The sequence below is a fragment of the Meriones unguiculatus genome, chromosome 3 (assembly GCF_030254825.1).
Source record: "Meriones unguiculatus strain TT.TT164.6M chromosome 3, Bangor_MerUng_6.1, whole genome shotgun sequence".
Classification (NCBI taxonomy): domain Eukaryota; kingdom Metazoa; phylum Chordata; class Mammalia; order Rodentia; family Muridae; genus Meriones; species Meriones unguiculatus.
This window is the reverse complement of record NC_083351.1, coordinates 125,941,471-125,967,676: the sequence shown is the minus strand read 5'-3', so window position 1 is coordinate 125,967,676 and position 26,206 is coordinate 125,941,471. Positions and strand designations below refer to the sequence as shown.

The following is a 26,206-nucleotide window of genomic DNA, read 5'->3' as shown; positions in this document are numbered from 1 at the left end:
AATTGATTTCATCTTCAGATTAAATTCATGTTGCAATAATAATATTTTAGATACACCAAGTTAAAATATTTTGTTAAAACTCATTTGCATGGGCTGGAGAGTTAGATCGGTGATTAAGAACACCTATTCTTTTTTTTTTTTTTTTTTTTAGAATTTTCTTTTGTTAAATTTATTTATTTTTTATTAGTTACCGTTTATTCACTTTGTATCCTAGCTGTAGCACCCTCCCTCCCTCGTCCCCTCCCAATCCTGCTCTCCCTCTTCTCCTCCCATGCCTCTTCCCCAGTCCACTGGTAAGGGAGGTCCTCCTTCCCTTCCCTCTGACCCTAGCCTATCAGGTCTCATTAGGACTGGCTGCACTGTCTTCCTCTGTGGCCTGGTAAGGCTGCTTCACCCTCAGGGGGAGGTGATCAAAGAGCCAGCCTTTGAGTTCATGTCAGAGACGGTCCCTGTTCCCCATACTAGGGAACCCACTTGGACACTGAGCTGCCATGGGCTACATCTGTGCAGGGGTTCTAGGATACCTCTATGCATGCTCCTTGTTTAGAGTATCAGTCTCAGAAAAAAACCCTTGTGCCCAGATTTCTTGGTTCTGTTGTTCTCCTTGTGGAGTTCCTGTCCCCTCCAGGTCTTTCTATCTCTCTATTCTTTCCTAAGATTCCCTGCACTCTACCCAAAGTTTGGCTATGAGTCCCAGCATCTGCTTTGATACTCTGCTGGGTAGAGTCTTTCAGAGGCCCTCTGTGATAGGCCTCTGTCCTGTTCCCTGTTTTTTCCCTCTTCTGATGTCTATCCTGTTTGTCTTTCTGAGTGAGAGTTGATCATCTTACCCAGGGTCCTCCTTCTTGCTTAGCTTGTTTAGGTGGACAGATTTTAGTATGTTTATCCTATATTATATGTCTAATATCCACTTATGAGTGAGTATACACCATGTGTGTAAGAGCACCTATTCTTGCAGGTTTTGATTTCCAGCATCCACATCATGGCTCATAACTACCTGAAATTCCAGTGCCAGGGGATGTCAGACACACACATGGTACACACCCCATGAAGGCAGGCAAAAACACCCCCAAACATGAAGTAAATAAAATAAGTACATCTTGAAAATTTTTAAAATTTATTTTGTCCCTTCTTATCTTCATAATGCCACAACCAAACACAAACTCACATAGGCTAGCTCTACCTCTCTTTTGGATAGTGTGGCTTCCTCTAAAGGCAAAGTGAGAGTTGAGAATGGCATTGCAGAGCTGGGGATGACAGTGCAGAGGTGGGGGCCTAACTGAGGGGTTAGTGTCAATGGCTGCTAATTGCCAGCACTCACCAAGCCTTGTTCTCATGCCTTGACTCATTTACCTCATACAACTACCCTTTGTAGTAGACACTGACATTAAACATCTCAATCTTTTGTTTCTGCCTTTAATATAAAAGAGAAACTACGGCTTGGAAAGGGCAAGAAACTTGATCAAGGTTGTAACTGAGAACTGCTGAGGCCAAGTTGGGTTGATGGGATGAGGTTAAAGCAAAACAAGACACAAAAACAAAGAAAATAACCAAAAATAACTTGATATCGGATTAAAAATCGTGGTGATGGTGGGCAGAGGGTAATTATTATAACTTCAGTTGGTTCCCTGTCCCCCTCTGGTGTTAAATGCCCTCTACTCACAGGTATTTAGAGAGTAGCAGGAAACAAAACGTTGGCGTTTGTCTGTTTGTCTTCTGTGAAGAGCATAATAGGAAAAGAGATAAAAAGAAAAAGCCTAGGTGGATTTCGTTTGTTAAATACATGCTTGCCTTGTTTTTCACCAGCAGGATTTACTAAAAGCCCAGGAAACAGAGACCCCCTTGGGCTTACCATGCTGAGTGGTTGTGGGCTGCACATTCTGATAGTGCCTGCTTTGGAGGAAAAGAGAAAGATCACAGGACATGCCTATTGGAGGACACTGGGTTGAGTTGTTCCCTGTCTTGTCTTAAAGGTGGAATTCTTCTCTGAAATGACTTTATCTTCAAAGGGAAAAGCTGAGTGAGCGAAGGAAGCTCATTTGCAAATTCACATTAACACAGCATCACTTCACAGAGGAAAGCCACTGGAGATACCAGAAAGTAAAGCAGAAGAGATGTGGTCTTTAGATAAAACTCTCCTATTATTTGCTAAGCTTCCCTTGTGCTATTTCTAGAGGAAAGAGCCTTAATCTCTTTGGGTGTGCTTTTGTTTGCCCAGAGCTCCTTGCAGATATCTGAAGCCATCTTCATGCAGAACTTACAGGGAGAGGGAGAGAGGGAGGGAGGGAAGACTTTATATTTGTTGTTCACTTCACGAAGGAAAAAAAAAACCTATTTCCAACAAAAATGATGGAAATCATTAACATTTAATTTCATAATATATAGCTCATGCAGACTGAATAACAGTTCAAAACCTTTAATGCTCTGCTTCTGGTTTTGGGTCAGGTTTTTCATGTCATTGTTTCCAGTCTCTTGAGGTACAAAGGACAAAGGTGAGGCTGGGAGAGATAACCTGGCAGGAGTATTGTCTTAAACCATCCTCAACAATAGCTTTATCTTCCTCCACTGGGAGGAGTTTTTATCCTAACTACAATGTTGGCAGTCAAGTCGCCATAGCAACACTATCCTGGCACTTTCCCCAACAATGAAAAGGCCAGAGTAGGAGAAGTGGACTGTGAATGTTCTGCTGTTCGGGGTACAGAGGGCCATCCCTGAGCGCTCACACTTGCTGCACTTTCGAAGAACTGGCACAGGGCAAGGTCAGGCATCTGACACCGCAGAAGAAGTTAGGCCAAGACATCTACGGCTGACATTAGAATGACTGGGCAAGAATGTTTGGGTAGGACATTCAGAGTGAGCAATGGCTATTCAAAATACCAGGAGTGAGGTCAAGTCATCAGGGCACACTCAGTGCCTCACTTTGGGGGGCAGGGTTGCTTACCACAAGCAGTGCTAGAACCCAGCCCAAGTGTTGGAGCGTCCCCAGAAATTAGAAGCAAGATTCTGTATTTGAGCCCTCGTTTTGCTTTTCCGAGTAAAAGCCCCTTAGCTTCAATCATATTCTCAAAGATAATTAAGATACCCAAAGCTTAGGAGCCAGACCTACCCCTCTACTTTTGTAATCATAGAAAGAAAATAATTTACCTAAAGGTACAGAACCATATTTTTCTCTTCTTTCTTTTCTTGTGTCATTTTGACCACCTTGCCCATTGCCAATCAAAATCTTAGTGAGCATTCGTTTTCTCTATACTATGAAATTCTGCAGGGTTAGGGTACCTACCCTGGCAGGATCCATTCCAGGAGTTATATTCTGTGAGGCTTATAGGAAAGACAGCCTACCCCAGGGAACTAATGGTGCAATGGGGAACAGTACATCTGGGGTCCTGCAGGAACAGAATCTAGAAGAATCCGCAGGAAGTCAGTGCAAAATGGCATATCTTAAGAACTGTATTTAAATTTTGAGTGTGTGTGTATATGTAAAATGTAGTGTCAAATTTCTTTGTGTGTGTGTGTGTGTGTGTGTGTGTGTGTGTGTGTGTGTGTGCCCCACCTATACGTAAGTGTCAGGGTGGCTAGGAGAGGGCATCAGACCTCCTGGAGTTGCAGTGATTGTGAGCTGCCTGGCATCGGCGTTGGGAACCGAACAGCAAACTCCCTCAATGGCTGAATTATCTCCCCAGCCTCTACATGTGTGCAGGGGTCCTAGGTCCAGACCATGATGTCTCAGTCTCTGTAAGCCTCCATGGGCTGGATTAATTGTCTTTGTTGGTCTTCTTGTAAGGTTTCTGTTCTTTCCAGTTCTTTCCATCTTCCCCCAAATACTACCACAGGACCCCTGGAGCTCCTCCCCATGCTCAGCTGCAAGTCCCAGCATCTGTCTTGATCCACAGCCGGCTGGAGCCTCCCAGAGGACAGTCAAGTTAGGCTCCTGTCTGCAAGCATATCAGAGTATCATGATAAGTGTCAAGGGCTGGCTCTCTACCGTGGGGTGGGTCTCAGGTTGGGCCAATTATTGGTTGGGACTTTCCCTCAATCTTTGTTCCCTCTTTATCCCTGCACTTCTTGTAGGTAGGGTAATTTTTGGATCACAGGTTTTGTCAGTGGGCTGTTGTTTCCCTCCTTCCACGAGTCCTGCCTGGCTAGAAGGTGGTCACTTCAGTCTTCATTCCCCCTCCCTGTCAGGAGGCTCAGCTAGAGTAACACCCTTATGCTCCTAGGAGCCTACCCTGTCACAGGCCTCCAACTTGATAAAGAGATGTTCCCCCTCATTTTCCCTTCTTGTTCTCAGCCCTCCTTGTTACTTAGTTTCTTTGGGTCTGTGGATTTTAGTATGGTTATCCTGTACTATAGGTCTAATATCCACTTATAAGTGAGTACATACCATGTGTATCTTTCTGGGTTTGGGTTATATAGGATGATCTTTTCTAGTTGCATCCATTTGCCTGCAAATTTCATGATTTCTTTGTTTTTTAATAGCTGAGTAGTATTCTATTGTGTAAATGTATCACAATTTCTATATCCATTCTTTAGTTGAGGGACATCTAGGTTGTTTCCAGTTTCTGGCTATTACGAATAAAGCTGCAATGGACATAGTTGAGCAAATGTCCTTTTCACCTCAGTTAAATCTCTACAAACATATTTGCAGACATCTCCTAGGTCATTGAAAATTCTGTCAAATTCATAAAAGAAATTAACCATTACATTCTGCCACTGAAGAGCATTGAGATTGTTGTTGTGAGATTAAATTTTTTCTTTTTTTAATTTAATTTTTATTAATTACAATTTATTCACTTTGTATCCCCCCTGTAGCTCCCTCTTTCCTCCCCTCCCAATCCCACCCTCATGTCCCCTTCTCCACCCATGCCCCTCCCCCAGTCCACTGATAGGGGAGGTCTTCCTCCCCTTCCTTCTGATCTTAGTCTATCAGGTCTCATCAGGAGTGGCTGCATTGTCTTCCTCTGTGGCCTAGTAAGGCTGCTCCCCCCTCAGGGGGAGGTGATCAAAGAGAGATTAATTTTTAAAGTCAGTTAAAATTAGAACTCATTTTAAAATGATTCTGATACTTTAAACACTCCTTTTTAAGATAAATTCTGTAAATGTGCATTGATTAACTGCTCTGTTAATGTAAAGCTATGGTAGTTCTTTTGAAATGTGGGTTCCCTCACTGAGTTGCCACCATGAAAGTCCTGTGTACCTTGGAGGTCTCATTTGAACTAATAGTTTCTTCAAGAGAACCAAAAACTTAAAGTCATTTGCAATGCGGAGTTCAGAATAATTCTAGAATTTTACAATTTCCCAAATCTTCCTTTCTCCTGGTTCAAGGATAAATATTTACATTTCAGCTTTGTCAAGTTCTTAGGAAACAATGCATCCACCATTCGTTTTTATAGTCACTTTTTGGTGCTTTCTATAATATTAATAGCGATGATAAACACAAAAATAACAAAATAAGGACTCTTTCAAGGAGGAGCCTCGATTGACAAAGCACCTCCATACAGCAGGCTGTAGACATGCCTAGAGAGCATTTTCTAAATCGGTGGTTGATGTGCACGCCCCCGCTGTTGGTGGGTGGTGTCCTGGGCTGGTGTCCTCAGTTCTAGAAGAAAGCTGGCTGTGCAAGCCAGGAGGAGCAAGCCAGTAGGCAAAGCTCTTCCATGGTCTCTGCATCAGCTTCTGCCATCAGGTTCCTGCCCTGCTTGAGTTCTTGTCCTTTGATGATTATATGGAACTTTGAGTGAAATAAACCTTGTCCTCCCCAAGTTGCTTTGGTCATGGTGTTTCATTACGTCACTAGTAACCCTAGCTAAGACACTCTCCATAAGAGTTATGACAGAATGAAAATTCAAAAGGATTTCAATGTATAAAAATGCAAGGGCAAAGCCTACCCAAGAGAAATTTAACAGGATGCTTACAAAATGTCATGTTAGTTTTTTTAAGCAAGTCAGTTCAATAGACACCCAGGGGGAAAACCCTGAGCAGAAACCTACGGCAGAAAAGGTGCTAATCTGGACTTTCAAAGTAGTCACATACTCAATATGAGCTCTGAGGCTCATCAGTTGTTGAAAAGGCCCACTGCTATGTCGATCACTCAGCACAGTGGTTCCCCAACTTCCTAACGCTGCAGCCCTTTAGAGTTCCTCATGTTGCGAAAGGGTTTGCTTGTTTGTTTGCCCATTAAGGAGTTACGACCCACGGGTTAAGAGCCACTTAACTCAGCCAGCGCATGACCACTAAAGGCAAAGTTCGAAGAGTGGGCACTGCTTAGCTTGAATGCACGAGAGGCAGGACAGAGTCTTTAGGAAAGAGACAAGACTGCATCCGGGGATAATGGTGTAAACACTTCCAGGCTTTCCCCATGGGAATAGGGTGTCCAATGGCTTTTTACAGAGACATCAGTGGCAGCTCATTAGAAGGGAAACCTTCTGGCAATTAGGAATGAGAGGTTAGGAATAAAGGTATATGCCTTGGAAGGGATGGCCCCTGCATCAATGCCTGTACAGAAGTAGAGGAAAGCAGCCATCAGTCACGGAAGGTTAAGTAAAAAGCAACTTTTAGAACAGGGTAGGGAGCCTCTGGGGCCTCTGACCTCAATCCACATTGATTCAGAGCTTTTTCAATGATTCACAGAAAGACATGCTCTGGGCACTGTGAGCTTTAGAATATCACTCATGTGTGCGTGCATGCTCACACATGTACACACGCGCACACACACACAAACACAACTGAAATGAGTTTCACAACACCTGTTGTGGCATCCTCTCATGTTTTCTCTTTTGAGAAATGCTCAACCACTTTCCAATCCACCATCCTTTACAGTTTGGGAACTGGTGTCCTTGATGCTGACACGGTGAAGCTTAAGCATCTTATGGACATTAACTAGGAAACTGGGCTCAAGGGAGTTACATCACAGTAGGAAAATATTTTTGAGAGTAGAATTTGTTGGAGCAGAAAGCCACCCTCTGGGGGACATGGCAACACATGCAGAATGGCCTGGAGAATGGAGGCTGCCTGGCTGGCCTGAGGTGGAATGGACCAAATGCACACTACCACCAGACATTTGAGACCTCTTTCAAACCTATGACGGTTCCCCAATTTAAAGTGTAACGTTTGCCGAAGGACATCGGATTCACTGACAGTTTTAAAAGGACCTCTCCCTCCCCCATTTTATTCCTCACGAGCATCATCAGCTCGGGGGCGGGTTCCAAGGGCTTCTCTGAAATCTCCCGCTGCCTTGATCCCAACGCTGTTGACACACGTTATCAACATTGGATGTAGTTTCTTTCACTCTTCTGTCTTTCCTTCATAGACTGCAAGGGAATGGATCACGGGGACTTGGTCACGTTCACCTCTGTGTTCCCTGAGAAGTCTGCGTGGCCTTTCAAAAATGCAAATACTGAAACTGCTTGCCTCCTTAAAACTTCCTGTGGTTCCTTATTCCCTTCAGGATAAAAAGCAAACTTCTTTAATGCTGTTCTTGGTCTGACCTGTTCTTACTCTTCTCTCACTGTGCATAGCTCCAGGCTTTCTAAGCAATTCCGGGAACATTTTCTTCTTGCCTCCAAGCCATTGCTTAAGTGGCTTCCTCTAGCCTAAGCCTTTCATATTGCTTCCTCCTGCCTCTTCTACAGTTATCTCTGATGTGTCCTTCCGAGCTAATGTAAGAAGCCTGCCCAGACGCCTTCAAAACTGGGTCACCCACAAATATGAGCAACTTTGATGTGTCAATTAAAACTTCCAAGATTAAAATAAGTTCAGATGCCAAGCACGCATTCCCCAAGGCTCATGTCCCTACCCATGCTGTGCCACTCACCACTCGGACTATGTTCATCTTCATCCCTCATGACACTGTCCAAAGCATATTGGCTTCTAAATCTCTTACCCATGATTGGTACACATTCTTTAATAACACAGGTTTGTATGACCAGGTGTTCATAATAGGCTCTTCAAAGGGTGTTTGAGAAAATTAAATATGTTAGGAATAGCAGGATACCTTAAGCCAGTGGTCAAGGAAATGCAGCTGTCAACCTTTATGGGAACACAATAGCTGGGGTCTTAAAGTCCACAGCTGCTTTCCTATGACAACGAGACAGCAGAGTATTTGAGACAGACCTTGTGTTTCTGATAAAGCAAAGATGCTATCAAGAAAAGGCCTGCCAACCCCTGACCTAAAATTGCAGTCTTTTAACCTTCTTATGCCACAGTGACTGTTTGAAAGAGCCCGTGTACCCCTTCTTAGAATGGCTTTGCGTGCATCACTTTAAACATAAGATCACAATCACTACGATGATAGCAATAACCTAAGTAGTAAGTATAGTATTTTCTTTCATATGTGCTGCTTTATTAAAATGTTAAATAAGAGAACCCAGGAATGAACTTCAGTTACTGTAACAATTTTAATTTAGTGATAAGCATAGCTGCTATTTTGAGATATGAACAACAATTGTAATGGGACAAGAAAAAGACCAGTCCAATGGCGACAGAAGTCCCAGGAACTGCTTTGCCACTGTGGTTTGGAGTCATCATTGATTTATGAAGACAGTGCTGAGTTTCACTTGCCAAAAGGAAGAACACAGTGATCTTCCAACCAAGTACAGAGACCCCTTGAATTCTACCTAAGGAGCCCTTTGGGGACCTAAAGACTGCAGAACCTTGCTCTAAGAGAAAAGACACAAAGCCATAGATAAGCCAAAGCAAATGGGACAGGAGTGAGAGAAAGCCCCATGTGCTCAGTGGAGCTTTGACTGTCTATTTTACAGTCTAGTGTCATACAAATTTTGCTCCCCACAAAAATGAACTGTGGTGTGAAGTCCAAACCATTAAGTCATTACATTAAAAAAAAAATCTATTTGACCTTCAGCTCTCCCACTCTCTTTGTATTTACATTTTAGTCTAAACTAATCTAATAACAAACAGATGGGGTCAAATGGGGCATTGATAAACTTGACTGGCAGCCTGTCCTAGGTGGGCAGGAGGAGAGCAGGCTTTTTCATTTGCAGTTTACAAATGGCTCCCAGAGCTGCTACATGAAAATTCAATTTATATCTATCTACTTCCACCACCCTGAGCAGGCGTTTCACTAGGCACCATCACAGAATGAAGAATTGAAATTTGAAGGAAGCTGCCTGTAGGACCTGGGATCTTATTTCTGCAAAAACATTTAGCCTTTTCATCTAAGCCCAAGGCCTTAATGGCTAGCGGAATTTCTAGGACCACATGACAGTTTTCAAGGTGCTTCTGAGATTTTCAATTCTGAAAGTAAAGTAATAAAAAAAGAATTCTTGCTTTCACAAGGCATCATTTGTTAACTTGGAGTCTCAGCTGACATCTAAGCCAGTCAGTTTTCTTATTGCTAATTTTGGTCCTTTTGGCAAGCAGAGCTTATACTATAGCACCCCATCTTCCTAAATAATTTCTCAAAAAAAAAAAAAAAAAACAACCAACAAAACAAAACAAATAAACGAATACAAGGGGGTGTGGAGACATTTTTCATTGTTTTGTATTCTTTCAAAATTGATTGTGTGGGCATAGATTTTTTATTTTTATTTTTTTTAGGGCTGGGTATGTAGTCCAGAAGCAGGCCAGGGGCCTTCCTGCAAAAAAAGCAACAGAAGAGCTCAGAGAGAGAAAAAAGAATGCTTAAATGTTTTCAGTCCTAACATTTGAGGGCTAGAAAAACCAACCCAAGGCCACATTCCTCTTAAATATTGCAGTCATTCATCTGGTTATTGCTGTAAGTTCTAGTAATGAGTGAAGTCCTGAGAAGAAAGCTGGTGGTTTACTGATTTATGAAGATGACTAAATCTCAGAGTTGACTCCAGGTGGAACAAAGCTGCAGTCAGAGCCGTCAAGTGAGTCACAAACTCTGAGGTGTTCTGAAGCTTCACCCTATGCTGAACTGATGGTTACGTTTTCCACCATGTGTGTGGGTAGGGTTGTGCACGCACACACGAATGTGCTTGCATGACAGCCCACATGAGGAGGTCAGAGGACAGTGACTGGAGTCAGTTCTCTCCTTCCACCAGGTGGGTCTGGAACCAAACTCAGCTCCTCAAGATCTGCAGCAAACTCCTTTACTTGCTGAGCCATTTCTCAGGCTCCTGCTACCTACCCACTATGCGGTTAGAAATCAACAGTGGTAAATGTCTTTCAGCCGGTGCTGAATAGTGACACTGGGCTAAAAGGGGCTGGGCCGTGAGCACGTGCAGAATCTAAGTTGGATCTTTTCTGGCTTTTATTTCTGCAGTTGGTGGGGTAGGATGTTGGCTGTCAGAGTGGCCTCTGATACTAGCGACAAAGGATTTCTTTAGCCACATTTCTCTAATGCTTTTTACACTCTCTCCTTGAAAACAAATGTAAAGTAATCATTTTTAAGTCTCAGGGCAAAAGACCCAACATAAAAAGTCCTCCATGGACCCCTCTGTCTAAGTGATGAGAGACATCTTTTGTCTTTTCCTCCTATGAGCATCTGTATTTTCTAGCTAAAGAAAGTCAGACTCACAGCTTGCTCAGGATTACAGTAGTCCAACCATGACTACCAGTGTTCAAAAGAGGGGCATAGGAGAAGTGGGAGTGAGGGTGGGACTGGGAGGAGATGAGGGATACAGCTGGGATACAAAGTGAATAAACTTTAATTAATAATAAATCAATAAAAAATGTTCCCAGAACCCATAGGACATGTAATATGTAGTAGAGTCAAGGCTGCAGGAAAGACCCTGTTACCTACAACAGTATCTTTAGCAGCATAGCTCCACTCTCCTGTCTCAGAGCCCCCACTGTCTCATTCTGGCTTCCACAAGTAAACTCCTTGTGCCCCCATACTTGCCTCAAGCTGTGCTTTGAGAGAACTGAAAACTTGAAGAGGCATTGGGGCTTATCTAGGGTTACATGGCAGCTGAAGAGTTAAAGGAAGCAGCATTCTCTCCCAGGGCTTCTGGTTCTGAAGGTACATATTTTTGTGTGTGAAAGACTAGAAAATTACAATATCTACCTTTTATCAACATCAGACACAGAGTGAGCTGGAAGAATACATGTTTGAGTGCAAAACGAACAGTGAATGAGAACTACCATCTCTGCTGAGGATTGCACAGATGATTCTCTGGGCGGTGATTAAAAAATGCATTTCTCTGGTGGGACCTGGAAAGGATCATCCTGAGTGAGCTGTTCCAGAAGCAGAAAGACACACACGGTATATACTCACTCATATAGACATATAATATAGGATAAACCTAGTAAAATCTGTACATCTAAAGAAACTAATCAAGAGAGAGGACCCTGACTAAAACGCTCAATCCCCATCCCGAAAGGCAAAGAGGATGGACATCAGGAGAAGAAGAAAACAGGAAACAACCTAGGAACCTGCCACTGAGGGCCTCTGAAAGCCTCTGCCCTGCAGACTATCAAAGCAGACGCTGAGACTTATGGCCAACTGTTGGGCAGAGTGCATGGAATTTTATGTAAGAAGTGGGAAATAGTAAGATCCGGAGAGGACAGGAACCCCACAAGGAGAGCAACAGAACCAGAAAATTTGAACACAGGGAACTTCCCAGAGACTCATACTCCAACCAAGGACGACTCATGGAGATAACCTAGAACCCCTGCACAGAAGTAGCACATGGCAGTTCAGTGCCCAAGTGGGTTCCATAGTAATGGGAAGAGGGACTGCCTTTGACATAATCTGATTGGCCTGCTCTTTGATTACCTCCCCCTGAGGGGGGAGCAGCCTTACCAGGCCACAGAAGATGACAATGCAGCCACTCCTGATGTGATCTGATAGACTAAGATCAGAAGGAAGGAGAGGAGGACCTCCCCTATCAGTAGACTTGGGGGAGGGGCATGCGTGAAGAATGGGGAGGGAGGGTGGGATCAGGAAGGGAGGAGGGAGGGGCTTATGGGGGGATACAAAGTGAATAAAGTGTAATTAATGAAAAAAAAAGCATTTCTTGAGCTTGTGAGATGGCTCAGAGGTTAAGAACAATGGCTGTTCTTCCAAAGATCCTGAGTTCAATTCTCAACAACCACATGTGGATCAAACCACTTATAATGAGATCTAGTGCCCTCTTCTGGCCTGCAGGCACACATGCAGGCAGGATACTGTATAAATAAATAAATCTTAAAAATGTATTTCTCAAAATTTAAAGTGTTGCATTTTGTTCTGTTGGTGTTGTGTAATTTATTTGTGGAAATAAATCATGTGTTAAATCCCTCTCAGGCTTTTTAGATGAGAAAAACTGGAGTCTTAGAACTCTGAGTGTTGCTTAAGTATTAGAGCCAGACTTAGAAACATTTCTATTCTATGCACACTCCAGGCTTTGTTTACCTGTTGAGAGGCACGATAATGTGCTACCATCTGGCAGGAGCCTTGGTCTGAACTTTGACATAGTATCTCTTCCTCTCGAGACCTCCTTTCTTCCTTTCTCTCCTCATCAGTCATTTCTTCCTCCCCTTTTTCTTCTCTCCCCTTCATTTCCTCTTTCTCCTTCCCTCCCTTCTTTACTCCCTCTTTATTTCCTTTCTTTTTTTTTCTTCCAGGCTTTCCCATCATCCATTTGCCACTTCAAAAGAGTTGTTCTACAGTTTCTCTTTGAGGATTATCCACCTTGAGCACTGAGCCTACACACCCCAGGTCTGAAACTCCCATCTACGGCTGTGATCAGAGCTTGTGGTGCGACCAGTGCTTAGCTAATTCATTAATTCTCTCCACCCTGGCCATTGGGATCAGGTTGGAGAATGGAAAAGAACCTAGATATCAAAATTCTGCTGGGTCTGAAGAGAAATCCATACTCTCTTGGAAGTAGAGAACTAAGCTTGAAGGCTACAAAACTTAAGGGTGTGGGAAAGCCTACTTAAAAACGAATCAGTGAAGTAGAGAGATGGAGGAACACTCCCGGCTAAGGTGGCATGGAGCTAGTGCCCCCTGAATTCAGACTTGCCACTAGACTTTACAGTCACAGAAGCTCACACATCATTGCTCCAATCTTCTTTCAAGTTTCTGCTACTTGGAATTCAGCAAGCCCTGCCTGAGAACTATCTTGGAAGACACAAATGTCTGCTTCCCACAGTCCAGGAATAAACTGGGAGGTCAAGACAAAAAAAAAAAATCCCAAACAAAAACAACTCATCAGATCTTGACAGGACCCTTTGCCCCAGCTTCAGAAAGCCCGAGGAATGAAGTCTCTTTATGAATCCACAACATAGAGGGCTCAGAAGAGCTCCTCATCTTTAATGCAGGCCAGACTGACCCCAGTTGCTCACTTTCTATCCGGAATCAAATGGAGACCCAGATTCAGGTGAAGACCTTGCACTGGGAATTCCTTTATGTTTACCTTTTCTTCTTCTTCTCTTTTTATAAATAAAATTGCACCACGGCATTGATAATCATGAGTTCCGCATGAGTTTTTACGGTCCATCAAACTGAATCACGAGTACTTAGGATATAGTTAGGAGGGAAAAAAGTTGAACTCAGACTTAGAAACTTGCCCCAAGCTAATACGGATGGGAGGGCACAGGGCATGGTGTTTGTACGTAAGGAGCTCTTCCCTCCCTTCTGAGAAAAGCCATCAAAAATTTACTTCTGATACAATGCTTTAAAGTTAGAAGGGCAGGTTTCAAGCCTCAAATGCAGGCCAGCTTGTTAGCAAAGGTGAATAAAGGGTTTTCAGAGCTCACAACAGTGTTTAGCTGCAAAAGAGAAAGAGGGAGGGGACAGTGTCCCCAGTGACTACTCATCCAAGATGAACATTCATGGACATATGTTGGCCCAATTACAAACGTGGTCCTCCAAGACTGTGTACGACCTCAAACGCACAGATGGCTGAGGCCCAGTGAAGACCTGCGCCGGTCTCACATCATACGGGGCATAGCCATGGTCCGTGGTTTGACCCGTGACTCACCTAATGAATTCCACTGAGTAGGACTGAATCGGAGCACTTCCTTTGCTCTTCCCAGGTTTCCAAGAGAGGGCCACTTCAGAATCAGAAACCACAAGGACATGTGGCTGCTGCGGTGCTGCAGGGGCCAGGCAGGACTCTAGGCAGGACGACAAACACAGCTAGACTTGGCTATGGAAAGGATGGATACAGCCAGAACAAGTGCATGCTCTACCACTGAAATGTATCTATTTGGTATGGCCTGAAACCCAAGCCAAACAGCTAGACACAGATGATTTCACCATGTAACATACACTCACTGAAATATTGTCTTCCCTTCCTTCTGCAGAACCTCTGGCTGGAAAGGGACTCAGTTGGCCTCACTGGCCCTGAGACACGGGATGTGTACCCATGAGGATCTTCCGGCACCTCCATCTCCTATCAACCGTTCATCTGTTTCCGTGCTCCCAAGGAAACAGAATACTCGTTGCTCCTGCAACTTATTTTCAGACACTTCTGTGTGTGTCTTTTGTGTATGTACTGATGATCAGAATACATAGCAGTGGTAGGACATGTGGGTGCATGCCATCATGTGTAAAAAGGATCCTATCACCTGGTACCTGCTACTGTCTATTTGTCCAGACTTCCCTACCTTCTAGTTCTATGCACACTAGCGTTCAGACTTTTCTAAGCACTTCTGGTCATGCAGGCGGTGACAGATCAATGTCTCCTCCTGACAAAGAGTACAGTGTGAACAGTGACTGCAGTGGACCCAGCATCATCTTCTAGTGTCCACCTCTCTACCTCACGGATGCACATTCCCTGCATTTCTCCTCCCCTTTTTCTCCCCTTCTTCACTGTCTTGATTTCTATTCACTTGTTAGTCTCACTTTTTATTGTTCCAGTGAGTTCTTCCTGCATCCCGATGTGGTAAGGCCCTGCAGCTTATGGGTACCACATTTTACAGTCTGTCAGTATATGCTAATCACAGACTGTCTTGCCTGACCATGCTGAGTCCTGAGAGAGCAGAGGCATGCTTCCTGTGGTCGCCACTGACCTCTTAGAACCCAGCACAGTATCTGGCTCCTGCTTTTTGCTGAATGTAAGCATAAGTAAATGGGAAGTCCTTTCCCATTCTTAATTAATTTGAGCCTTTTCTTTTTTCTTTTACCTTGAGACAGAGTGGTCACATGCCGAGGAAAGCTAAGCCTCCCTTTGCCAGTCTGGCTGTAAGCTGCTATGCTGACTTGATATTCAGTGCCTGGCTTCAAGTCTCCAATCACTTCCTCCTGCCAATAACCAAACAAGAAAGGTGGCAAGAATTAGAAGCTTTGTTTGGACAATCGAGAGCGGTACCTTTAATACAGTTAAAGTAAAGCAAACCCTTCAATACAGTTCCTCACACGGCGGTAACCCCCAACCATAAAATTATTTTTGTTGCCACTTCACAACTGTAATTTTGCTACTGTTATGAATCATAGTGTAAATATCTGGTACATGTCCCCTGGGAAAGGGTCCTTCAATCCCCAAAGGGGTCAAGTGATGATCTAAACAGCTTCTGCAAGGTTTACTTCTCTGGAAAGGTGTGGACCAGTTCCAAATTAAAAAAAAAAAAAAAAAAAAAAAAGCAAAACAACACAACACGTCTCACAGGGGCAGAGGGGTGGTCTTCATTAGGGTCTGCACAGCGCTCCAAGCTGGAACCTAGTCACGCCTCAGATGCTGTTCTCAGGGCTGCTGAAGTGTGAGCAGTGACCCTTCGGGGACACCCGGGTCTTTCTTTCCATGTGTAAACTGCCTCAAGACAAACTCGAGTTTTGATCTGTACCTTAGAGTAAAGAGATGAAAATTTTGATTCTCAAATTTTAAAGCACTGGGACCACCGAGAGAGCTTTCTTAAGGTAAATGATGGGCTTGATTCCCAGAGTGCCTGAGTCAGTGGTCCTGAATGAGAAATGGCTTAAGAATTTGTCGCACTTCTGACAAGATCCTAGATGATGCTGGTGGTGATGCTGATGCCGTTTCCCGCTCCCCGGGAGTGGCTGGAACTAATGATGGATGCATGTGGGCTTCCCGGCAGAACCACACTGAGTGGAAAGCCCTAGCTGAAGAAGATTTGTCCTTCCGATTCAGGAGAGGAGGCTTGTCCCCAGCAGGGGGGCTAAGTGGCAGGTATAGCTGCTCTTCTCGGAGAGAAGCAGAGGAACAGCGCAGTGGGAAGGGTACCAGTTTGGAGCCAACTTGTCCTGGACTTGAATCCTGATTCTTTCACCCTCTCTTATTGGTGTCCTTCACACCAAACTCCTGAGTGTCAGCTTCTTCTTCAGTAATGGACACGTAGCTGCCTTGTATGGCCATAACGTTTGGGATCATGTGTGTACTTGCCGAAGTTGGTATGGAGGCCATGTTCAAGAAACAGGTTGTGATACCTGCTGTCCATGGTCTGTGACTACTCTCCTCTGCTTACCTAGGCTCACCATCCACTTCAGGATTCCAACCCTTCCCTTAACACTTTTCTGGACCACCTAAACTTGGTAATAACACCTGCTAAATATTTTGCCATTAATTTGGCAAAATTTCTAATCCTAGACAACAAAATCCTAGGATTTTTTGATACTGATATGACATCAGAAGTAAAAAAAAAATTACATTTGACTTCATGTGACAAGTGAGCCCAAACAAAGCACTGATACCCCAAGAAAATCTCATGCAGTTATCTTCAAACTGTGTGACAAACTATGACTGAGACATTAAGTGATTCCTGTTTACAGCTGAGTTCTACCTGCATCCTATCGCATCACACAGACATACCCACACACACACACACACACACATACACAGATATACACAGACAGACACACACAAAGACAGACACATACACAGAAAGACACACACAGACACACATGTACACACATGTACACACAGAGACAGACACACAGAAAGACACACACAGAGACAGACTAAAACATAGACACAGAAAGACACACATAGACACACACAGACAGACAGAGACAGACACAGATATACAAGCAAAAGACACATACAGACATACAGAGACATGCACACACAGAGACAGACAACACACATGCATGCACAGAGACACAGATATGCACACACAGAGACAGACAACACACATGCACATACACTCACGCACATGCACATGAAGTCCAAAAATATTTTAAATCTGAAACTCTCATCCCGAGCATTTGAATAAGGAACGCTCAACCTGCAGTACAAACGGCTACTGTTTCTCAAACAAGGTTGGGAACTACAGAACTGTTTGAGAGCTAGGATTACATAGTATTTTTATTCCACAACAACTTTAGATGCTTAAACATCCATTGTCACTAAAGAAAAGTTAGGTTTAAAAAATGCTTCAAATGCATTCAACTGATAGTTTTGAAAACTTAAAACATCGATTGTTAACTCCTGACCACACACACCTGACGAAAGCTCAACTAATTATTCCTTTTCCTACTAGGAAAATTAAGTAAGAGCTACCCACCGTAGCTACCCTCCTCCCACTTTCCAAGGCAGAACTTCCTGATAGCTACATCTCATTTCTCCTCCCTCCCCACCACCCATCAGTTATCAGTGTAGTGGATGACACCTTCTTCATACCACTGGAATATGCCTATGTCATTTTATCCCAATAGCCATTTGAGTCTAAGCCGTTACGATGAAGACAACGGGTTGATTCTGTCTACCACGAGAACTGCCTGTTCTCCGGTTTGGACCCCAAACTGCTATTGTCCTCAGCCTCAAATCAGACCCTATCACTTTACACTTTAAATTTCCCTTAGAAGAGCATACATGTGTCCCCTGGTTTATCCTTCTACCATCACCCCTGCCGTTGCCCCTTCCTGCATTCCACATTCCAGTCATATCTAAGAACTTGGCAGGGATCACACTTATGCCATTCACTTCCTTGCCTCTGGGCCTTTGAACCTGCTGCTCCTCTCCATGAAATGCCCTTCTCTCTACTCCTTGCCTGGCTCACCCTGCCCATCTTTCATGACTCAACTGAGACATTACCTCATTTCTCTACCCTGTCCCCCCACCCCCCGTCTGGTTAGATGCCCCTCCTCCGTTTCCTTGGTGTCCTTCGTGGGCCTCAATCTTAACACTGCTCACCTTGTATTATAATAGTCTGTTTATTTGTCACCTTCTCCCCACCCAGCTGAGGATGGGATGCACCTCCTATTCCCCTGGTATCACAGAGCTTAGCAGGGTGTTGACAGACACCCTGCCAGTGCTCATGTGGAGCTTTTGAAAAATGAATAAATGAAGTTAAGTGATATGAAAGAAAGGACTCAAGAACCAATACGTCCTCAGAGAAGCAGATTACCTCATTAAGAAAAGAGCTCAATGACTGACCCCTCCATCTTGATCAACAGCACCTTCTATGGCTTGAACGCATCCCCTTTAAGCTCTTGCTCATCATCTACTACAGACCTAAATCCTCAGTACAACAGTGTTAGACATTGATTCCAGCCCTAGGTGATTAGATCATGACAACAAAGCCCTCAGGAATGGATTAATTTTGTTAGTTGCTATGAGAGTAGACTAGTTAGTTATTGAAGGGACTAACTCTTAAGAGTAGAAGTGGGAGGCTCGGAAATTCAAGGCATCCCCAACTACACAGAGAGTTTGTTTGAGGCCAGCCTAGGCTACAAGTATCCTGCCTCTAAAATAAATAAATAAAAGAATGAATGAGTAGCTAAATAAATAGACACTAAAAATATAAATAGAAGTGAGTTTCACCCCCCTCACTTTCTTATGTTCTCGGGCTCTTTCACCTTCTACAACAGGATGACGCAGAAGGAGGCCCTCGCCAGATGCTGAACAGATGTGACTCCTGTGCCCTTGGACATTCAGCATTCAGAAACACCAGCCAAATAAATTTCTCCTCTTCATAAATTACCCATGGTGTTCTGTTTTAGCAGCACAAAACAGGATAAGACATAATTCCTTCTCCAGGCTCTGTAGTCAGCAACAGACAAGACTAAAGGACTCTTGCCCACCTCTGTTCATGTCCTCAGACCTGCCTCCTTCCTCCACTTCTACCTCAGTGTCCCTAGTTCCTTGTCTGAGCCATTGCTATATCATTCCAGAAGGTGTCTGTTTCTAGTCTTCCCGGTTGTCCTCTCCTCTCTCTCCTACACACACCTTCACAAGGGATTTCTGCTTAACATGAGGTCTGTGTCCATAGTGCTTGCTCCTGCTTTGCTTCCTGGAGTCCTAATTCTACCTTCCATACCACTGGTTAGGTCAAGTTGAGGGGTCTAGAGTCTAGAGGGAATGGGTGGGTCTAAAACTGCAGTTTTACTCTTCACCCAACTGACACTCCAGGCTTGTCCCACAAAGCAGAAAATCTTTCAAATCACAGGAATGCTCTACAGGCATTTGCTGTAGCATCCTTTCTCCTGAGAAGCCATTGTACTATATGAAAATGGAGGCAGATGATATGATTTCATAGACTAGTGTTGATTTTGCCAGGAGTCAATACTAAATCTAACTATCATTAATTACCATCTGTGCAGGTTTTTTTTTTTCTTCTATGTGTTTGCCTTTGTGCACATACCCTTATTTAATTCGGCGTTCTCAGGACACAAACTCAGTAAGGGACAAAGTATGGATCCAAACCCTGCTCAACTAATCCTCCTAATCCTGAGCTCTAAATGAATCACATCTACACTGAAAAGGATTGTGATGCTTACATCAATAACAAACACTGAAGACTAGATTATTATTTAACTATTATATAAATGTTCACATGTCAGAAATATGAGAGTATTAAGAATAAAATCCAAGAAAACAGTTATATTTGTAGAAGTGGCATATATGCATTAGCAAGCACACAAACTGCTTGTTAGGCCTGAAGACTAGTGCTACCCTCAGATGGGAGAGACAGAGGCTAGCTATTTCCAGCCCATAATCTCCCAGGATGCTGTGCTAGCCAGATGGCCCAACTGTGAGAGGGTCAAGAGTACTGAGAAGTTGGGGCTATGAAGAAAGAACTGGATCCAGTGATTTACTGTCATTTCTTCTGCTGACACTTCTTCTCCCAAATAGAATTTCTCAGAATACTGTGACTTGTGAAAATCTTTGGGATGATTAGTAAAATACCAGACAATTCTACAAATCTTTATGTGTTTGTCCTTGAGAACTTTGTAATTGCCACTTCAGCCTTTCATGAAACTGGAGGAAGTATTGAATATGTTCTTCCCTAAATAAAAGGGTTTTCCTGTGCTCTGTTGCTTTGTCAAAGCCGAAAAACAGGCCAAGGTGGCCCTCTCTCTCGTGCTCCAATTCTATTGGAGATGCTTTGGGTGGGGGCGGGGGGAGCCAGACTGAACCCAGCAGCCTCAACATCCCCCTGCACCTGTCTATTGTGTTCAGGTTATTTTATGGCAAAATTGGGCACTGCCAGATCACCCTGATTTTTGTTTGTCTATTCTTTTCTGAAGTGCAAGACCTTTTCCTAAAGTTGCATCTTCTGTCTCCAGAACACAAGGAGCATCTGTTAGTGTCACGTCTTCAGGAGACTTTGGAAAGCAAGTCATTCACCTCATTGAGCTCAGGGAGAAAGTTCAAGTAACTGAACGAGGATAGCTCTCACCCAGTATTCTCACCCACTTTGTTGATCGCCATGCTGTCATACTTGCGTCTCGTGACTGGTTTAGCCAAATGCTTTTATGCAGCGCTTTAGCATTTAAAAGGTCTTGGCATACCAGTGCCTCTTTCAATTCATACAATAGCTCTGAGAGGTCAGCGCTGTTATCCCCACTTTATAGACGCTGAAACTGAATAGACACAGAAGGAAGCTATCCAAAGCAACAGTGAGCCTAGCTCACGTTATAAAATATTCCATATCTTAGTCTTTCCAACCCCCTGGCTGCCAGGCACAGCACACCAATAGCCAAAGCTGGTCTCTGGTTGCCCAAAGTTCAATTGCCTTTCTGTATCTGCTGCCCTAGTACTTTGACCATCCACAGTTTGATCTTATGACTCAATTCTTCATATCTGTTCACTCCTCACTCATAACATAATCCCTACATTTTAGCTGGACCACAGCAAGAGATGTTCAACCTCCTTCCTTTGGCATGGTCACAGGAGTTAAATTGGTCCAATAAGACAAAGGTGAAAATGCAGAGGTGAATTTCTGAGTTATCCCTTTAAAAAAAGGTGTGTGTGTGTGTGTGTGTGTGTGTGTGTGTGTGTGTGTGTGTTTGTGTCCCCTTTCCTCTTTTTCTCATTCATTGGCAATAGGATGGCTGTGTCAGCTAGCTCCTTTAAATCATGAGGATGAGGGCTCAAAAAGGGTTGGCAGAACCATGGGGTGGAAAGCTGGAGACAGAGAGAACTCATTGATGACACCCACACAGTCATGAGTCGCAAGCAATTCCTTGCTTTCTAGCCTGCACATGCTTGTACGCGCATGCACACACATGCACACACACACACACACACACACACACACACACGAATACACAATCTAAAAAATAATTTAAAAAGCACAATGGGATGGAAGGGAGCCTGAGGTTGAAAGTCCTCCTTGTGCAGAATCTTTCCTGAGTACTATGAGATAGTTTATAACCTTGGCGCTTGCCCCACTAAGATACTCAGGCATATTTCTGCATGCCCTCTATTGACCAAGGGGGCTCCAGTCAGGAAGCATAGCTAGTCTATCCATGCTCTGTCAAAGAGATTCTGATGAGCTCAGTAACCTTGCCAAAGGTCACTTTTGCTCAGGTGATAATAGAGTGGAAACTACAAACAAATCTTCCAATTCCTAAGTTTTCTCTAAGTTGAGATGTGATCCAAATAGAATCAACGTTCTGGCTCAGGCAGACTAGTAGAGTCCAAAGAACTGCCTGAAGCCTTCAGGGGAGCAATACAGCCTACTGAGATAGCCGAAGAAACCAGAACTTTCTATTTCTGTTTTATCTCCTCTTTTGACATTCTGTGGAATTTTATAATGTACATAATATATTAGTATAGTCCTACATGTATAATTTATAAATACATAAATATACATATTTTGGTGTGTGCTCAAACACTTAACTGATGATAAATGATCAAAACGTAAAAATCACCAGTGTAACCATTATTCTCTATTTCTAATTCCCAAAAGTATTATCAAATTTTCTTTGCTTTATTTCATTATTTTTTTTTTCCAGAGTGGAGCCACGATTCATTTTTCTAAGACAAAAGATAAAGTGGGTGCAGAAAACTAACCATATCAGAAGTTTCTAGAGAGAAGACTATCAAATGATCTCTGAGAATTGCACATCGCCAACCAGGTCATTTTGGCCAGAATATCTGTTGTTTTGTTTCTCCCTTTCAATGAATTATTTAAATCCGACTACCCATTTGTCAACTTAGTTCCCTACTTGTCACTCAATCTGGAGAACAAAATCAAGTTTTATTTTGGTAATGGGGCCGATACATGCTGTAAGGACACTCTGTGGCAGTAAAAGTGAAAGGATAAGAGAGGTTGGACGGGAGAGGGCATGACTCTCCCCATTATGCTGTTCACAGGTTTAAACATTCTCCCTTTTCAATCAGCTTCCTATAATCTTAGCCCGGAGTTCAACTGACTTCAATCCTTTAGCCTTTCTTTGCCTTATGAGGTAACACATCAGGAACAAAAGGGCTAATACCCCTTCCTACATGATTAAAATCCCACTTGCTAACCCTAGAATTAGTTATATACAGCAGGTCTTACATGGGACAATAGGATACAGAAAATTCAACATTTCAGTCAAGAGGACCCCCGTCCCCCGATCCTGGCCTGGTGTTGGGGTTCAACTTCCCAAACATACAGAAATTGACCAGGAAATTCCTGAAGAGAAAGAAAGGAAAAAACAGAAGAGAACTAAAGAAGAGAAAATTTGCAGGGCTAAACTCAATCCACAGAGCTCCTGCCTCTGGCCGCAAGTATGGCAGAGGCAAACACACTTTTTTCTTAGTAGTGTAAATGATATCATCCACTTCCTAGGTCTTATTCTGTGCGGGAGTGCTGAGAGTGCTACAGCCATTCCCCATTTAATTCTCACAACATCCATATGCTATAGGTTGATATGCTAAAGTACAGAGGTCCCAAACTTTCTGTGCTTGAGGCACATATAACTTTCTAGAAACATTTTATACCGTCTCTGGGCCAAAATGAATGCACAACAGTTTCATTTACTAAGTAGTTATAGATAATTGCCTTCTTAATATTAATTCACAGAGATGACGCCATTTTCCTTGAAAGTTATTATTATTAATTATCATTGTTATTCTTATTTATTATTATGTGTGTGTTTGTGTGTGCAATGATATATGTGCTGGGGACATGAATGCCATGATACAGCTTTCTGAAGTCAGTCTTCTCTTTCCACCTTTACATGTCTTGGGAAACAAACTCAGGTCCCAGATTGTGCATTAACTTTAAAAAAAAAAAAATCAAGCCTCCTTGCTAGCCTCAAAGTTTTACTATAGAGTGTCATTATAAGCTTGGTCGAAGACCCCAAGGTACTCTGACATACAATTTGGAAACCATAGATACTATGGTTAGTGGCCTAGAACAGCATGAAAATCCTTAGTTTGTGGAAGCAAAGGAATCCAAACACATGGAGTGCCATTGTGTAAGCCTTCCAATTCCATCATCTTGGCTTCTTGCATTTCTGCAGTCATTATTTCCTATCTAGACCTGCATATTGGACAAGTGTGCTGACCCCCACCCAAACATGCAGGTACCCAGCCATATTTACACAGACACACAGACACAAGCCCATACCTAAGGTTCAAACCATTTCCTCCCATTGAAATGGTATTCCTTTGAATCCGACTTCTAGAAAGTTCTGTTTTCATTTCCAGATCCAAGTTTTATCTCTTGACTGACTGTTTGTGTCAATATTTGTCTATCCCTGTTAAATCCTGTCTATTAAATGTCATGTTAATGGCTTCTGGTCTTCTACTGTTCCCTCATTTTTTTATCAGAATAAATGTTTGTTTTGTTGTTTTGTTTTGTTTTATATACTGGCCTTTGAATGGTGAGCCTCTCACACACTAGTCAAGTACTCTACCATCGAGTTGTTGTGTTTTTCCCCCTTTTACCTTTTCTTTTTCTTTCTTTTTTCCCTTTGAGACATGGCCTTATTAACTAACATGGTGCATCCTTGAACTCACTTTGTATCCAGCAGGTCTTAAGCTGACATTCTCTTGCTTGCCTCCTGTGTACCTTGGATCACATGCCAGCAAGCTAGGCTGAATTTTTCCAAGACTGAACTCTATGGCCAACAGCAAGTGTAAGTTATCTTGCAGTGAGCGGGCTTACAGGAGCCACTAGGCCAGTTGTTACATCAGCAAGCTGCCGGAGTACTAGAAATTGACAAGACGCCCTAATGTCCGGGTGTCCATAATGGAGGGCGTACAGTCAATATCAGAGCATCAGACATGACGCCTACATCTTTATGATGTTTTATGGCAGAGTTTTGTATGCTCTCACTGCAGCCTGATTATCGCATTCTTTCCACGGCTTAGGCAAAGTCACTGTGGTCAACATTCTAAGCTGCAAATGGAAGGGAAAGGTCCAGAAGCCCAGTGTCATAGTCCTGGTCTTCTGTTTTACACCTGTCTTGACTTGGTCTCACAAGAGCCATTTGTGTAGCCCAGGTCCTCTGTGCGAGATGGACTCTCAGTTTCAAAGCTCTAGGTCAGTGCCTTGACAGTGTTTTACACAGAAAAGCAAGCCTTGGAACACAGAAGGCTGGTGGGGATACTACTAGGGAAATACCCCTTCTTTGGTGGGGTCAGTGGGTTTATGGAAAGTTCCAGTTGGTTTCCTACAGGAAGTTAACCTAAATGAATACCACCCCCAAGCAAGGACTGCAGATTATCTTGCAGTGGCATACAGAAGCCACTGTGCCAGTTGCCACATCAGCAAGATGCTGAAACACTAGAAATTGACAGGACACCCTAATGCCTCGTCCTAATCTTCCAACCAAGGGCAGAGAGAACCACAGGCTGGGGCTGAGGGTGGCAGAGGCTAATGAGTTCAGGGCTGAAGGCTGATGGGAAGACACCAGCCAGCTGAAACGTAAATTTAGCTAGTCCTCCCAGGTCATGAGAGCTTTAGTAAAGACGAGACAGGTCTGGGGCTCAGACCTCTGCCCACAGGGTGCAGGTAATGCTGGTTCTTCCTAATATATGATTTGGGGGAGTTACTTTACCCCTCTGTTTCAGCATTCCTGTCAGTAGAATGAGGTCATGGAAGAGTTGTGAAGATTAAACAGAAAAACAAACATAAAGCAGGAGGAACGGTGCCTGGCGGTGACAGACACTTAATAAGTAATAGCAGCTTATTGAGGATGACAAATAGGTTCCGGGATGTGCTGTACTCAGCAGGCACTTATTAAATGGGAGTGACAGACAGCGCCACCACCGCCATCATGACAGTGTTGTTTGTAGGCACTGGTGTCATGCTTTATGGAGCTATTCTGAAGCTCGAGCCTGCAGATTAAGGGGCAGAATGGGAAGAAGGAGCGGGAAAGAAAGGGACCAGAAGAAGCCAAAAGCAAAAATTTCACTCTGAGAGACCCTGACAGGAAATATGAGAAGTTGAAATGTGGTACCAGGCCGGGAAAATAAAATAAACAACACACCATGTGAATATACATTTCAAATTACATCATTTTCTTCTGCATGGTGTCTCCAGCCAGTTGGGAACACACAGATGTGTCATGTTTATTTATAAAGTTTTATTGAGATTACAAAAGTGTCAGCCTTGAATTTTATGAAGAAAAAAACAGTGAAGGGGAGGAGGCCTTCATTTGGCTGATTCCACTTAAGGAAGAATGAAGAGTATCTGCGATGGACCCTTTCATCAAATGCCTGCCTTTCTAAAGGGAAGTATAGCATGTCACCAAAGCAATACACACAGGAAATACTTGAGGATGCTAACACAAACCCTTGTTATTATTACATACATGGAAGTACATGTAGGAAGCCAGAAACATTCATGTAGGAAGGTCCCAAACACTCTGGTGCCTACATGGAAGTACTCACAGTGATCTGGGCATCCTGGCCAACAGGTACATTATGGGACCGCTCCCGGATGGACTTGTCTGAACCAACCTCAGAGTAAAACACCTTGAAAAGAAGCAGAGACCCTGGTGAGAATAGAGGCAACATTTCCCTAAGATCAAAGGTTCAAAACACTCAGAAAGGCTGTGGCCACTGAGATAGGTCACTTTGCCCCATAAGCACAGGTACCTGTGAGTAAAGGAGAGTACCCAGCAAGGCCATAAGCCTACACAGGCTTGGAGAAAGACCCCTACAGTGAGGAAGAA

General features: G+C 43.4%; 1 protein-coding gene across 3 annotated transcripts in view; it reads right to left on the bottom strand.

Annotated features, from left to right (window-relative positions):
- Nucleotides 1-26,206, bottom strand: part of Egflam (EGF like, fibronectin type III and laminin G domains) — a 186,355-nt gene that overhangs the window by 78,758 nt on the left and 81,391 nt on the right. For 2 of the 3 annotated variants that reach the window (XM_060380501.1, XM_021652076.2), the window contains exons 3-5: nt 25,923-26,006; nt 15,037-15,154; nt 13,890-14,025 (exon numbers count right to left, since the gene is read on the bottom strand). In XM_060380501.1, coding sequence (XP_060236484.1) covers nt 13,890-14,025; nt 15,037-15,154; nt 25,923-26,006 — 338 coding nt within the window. Of the gene's footprint in view, nt 1-13,889; nt 14,026-15,036; nt 15,155-25,922; nt 26,007-26,206 lie in introns of those variants that run through there. The other variant, XM_060380502.1, reaches the window with a different exon arrangement.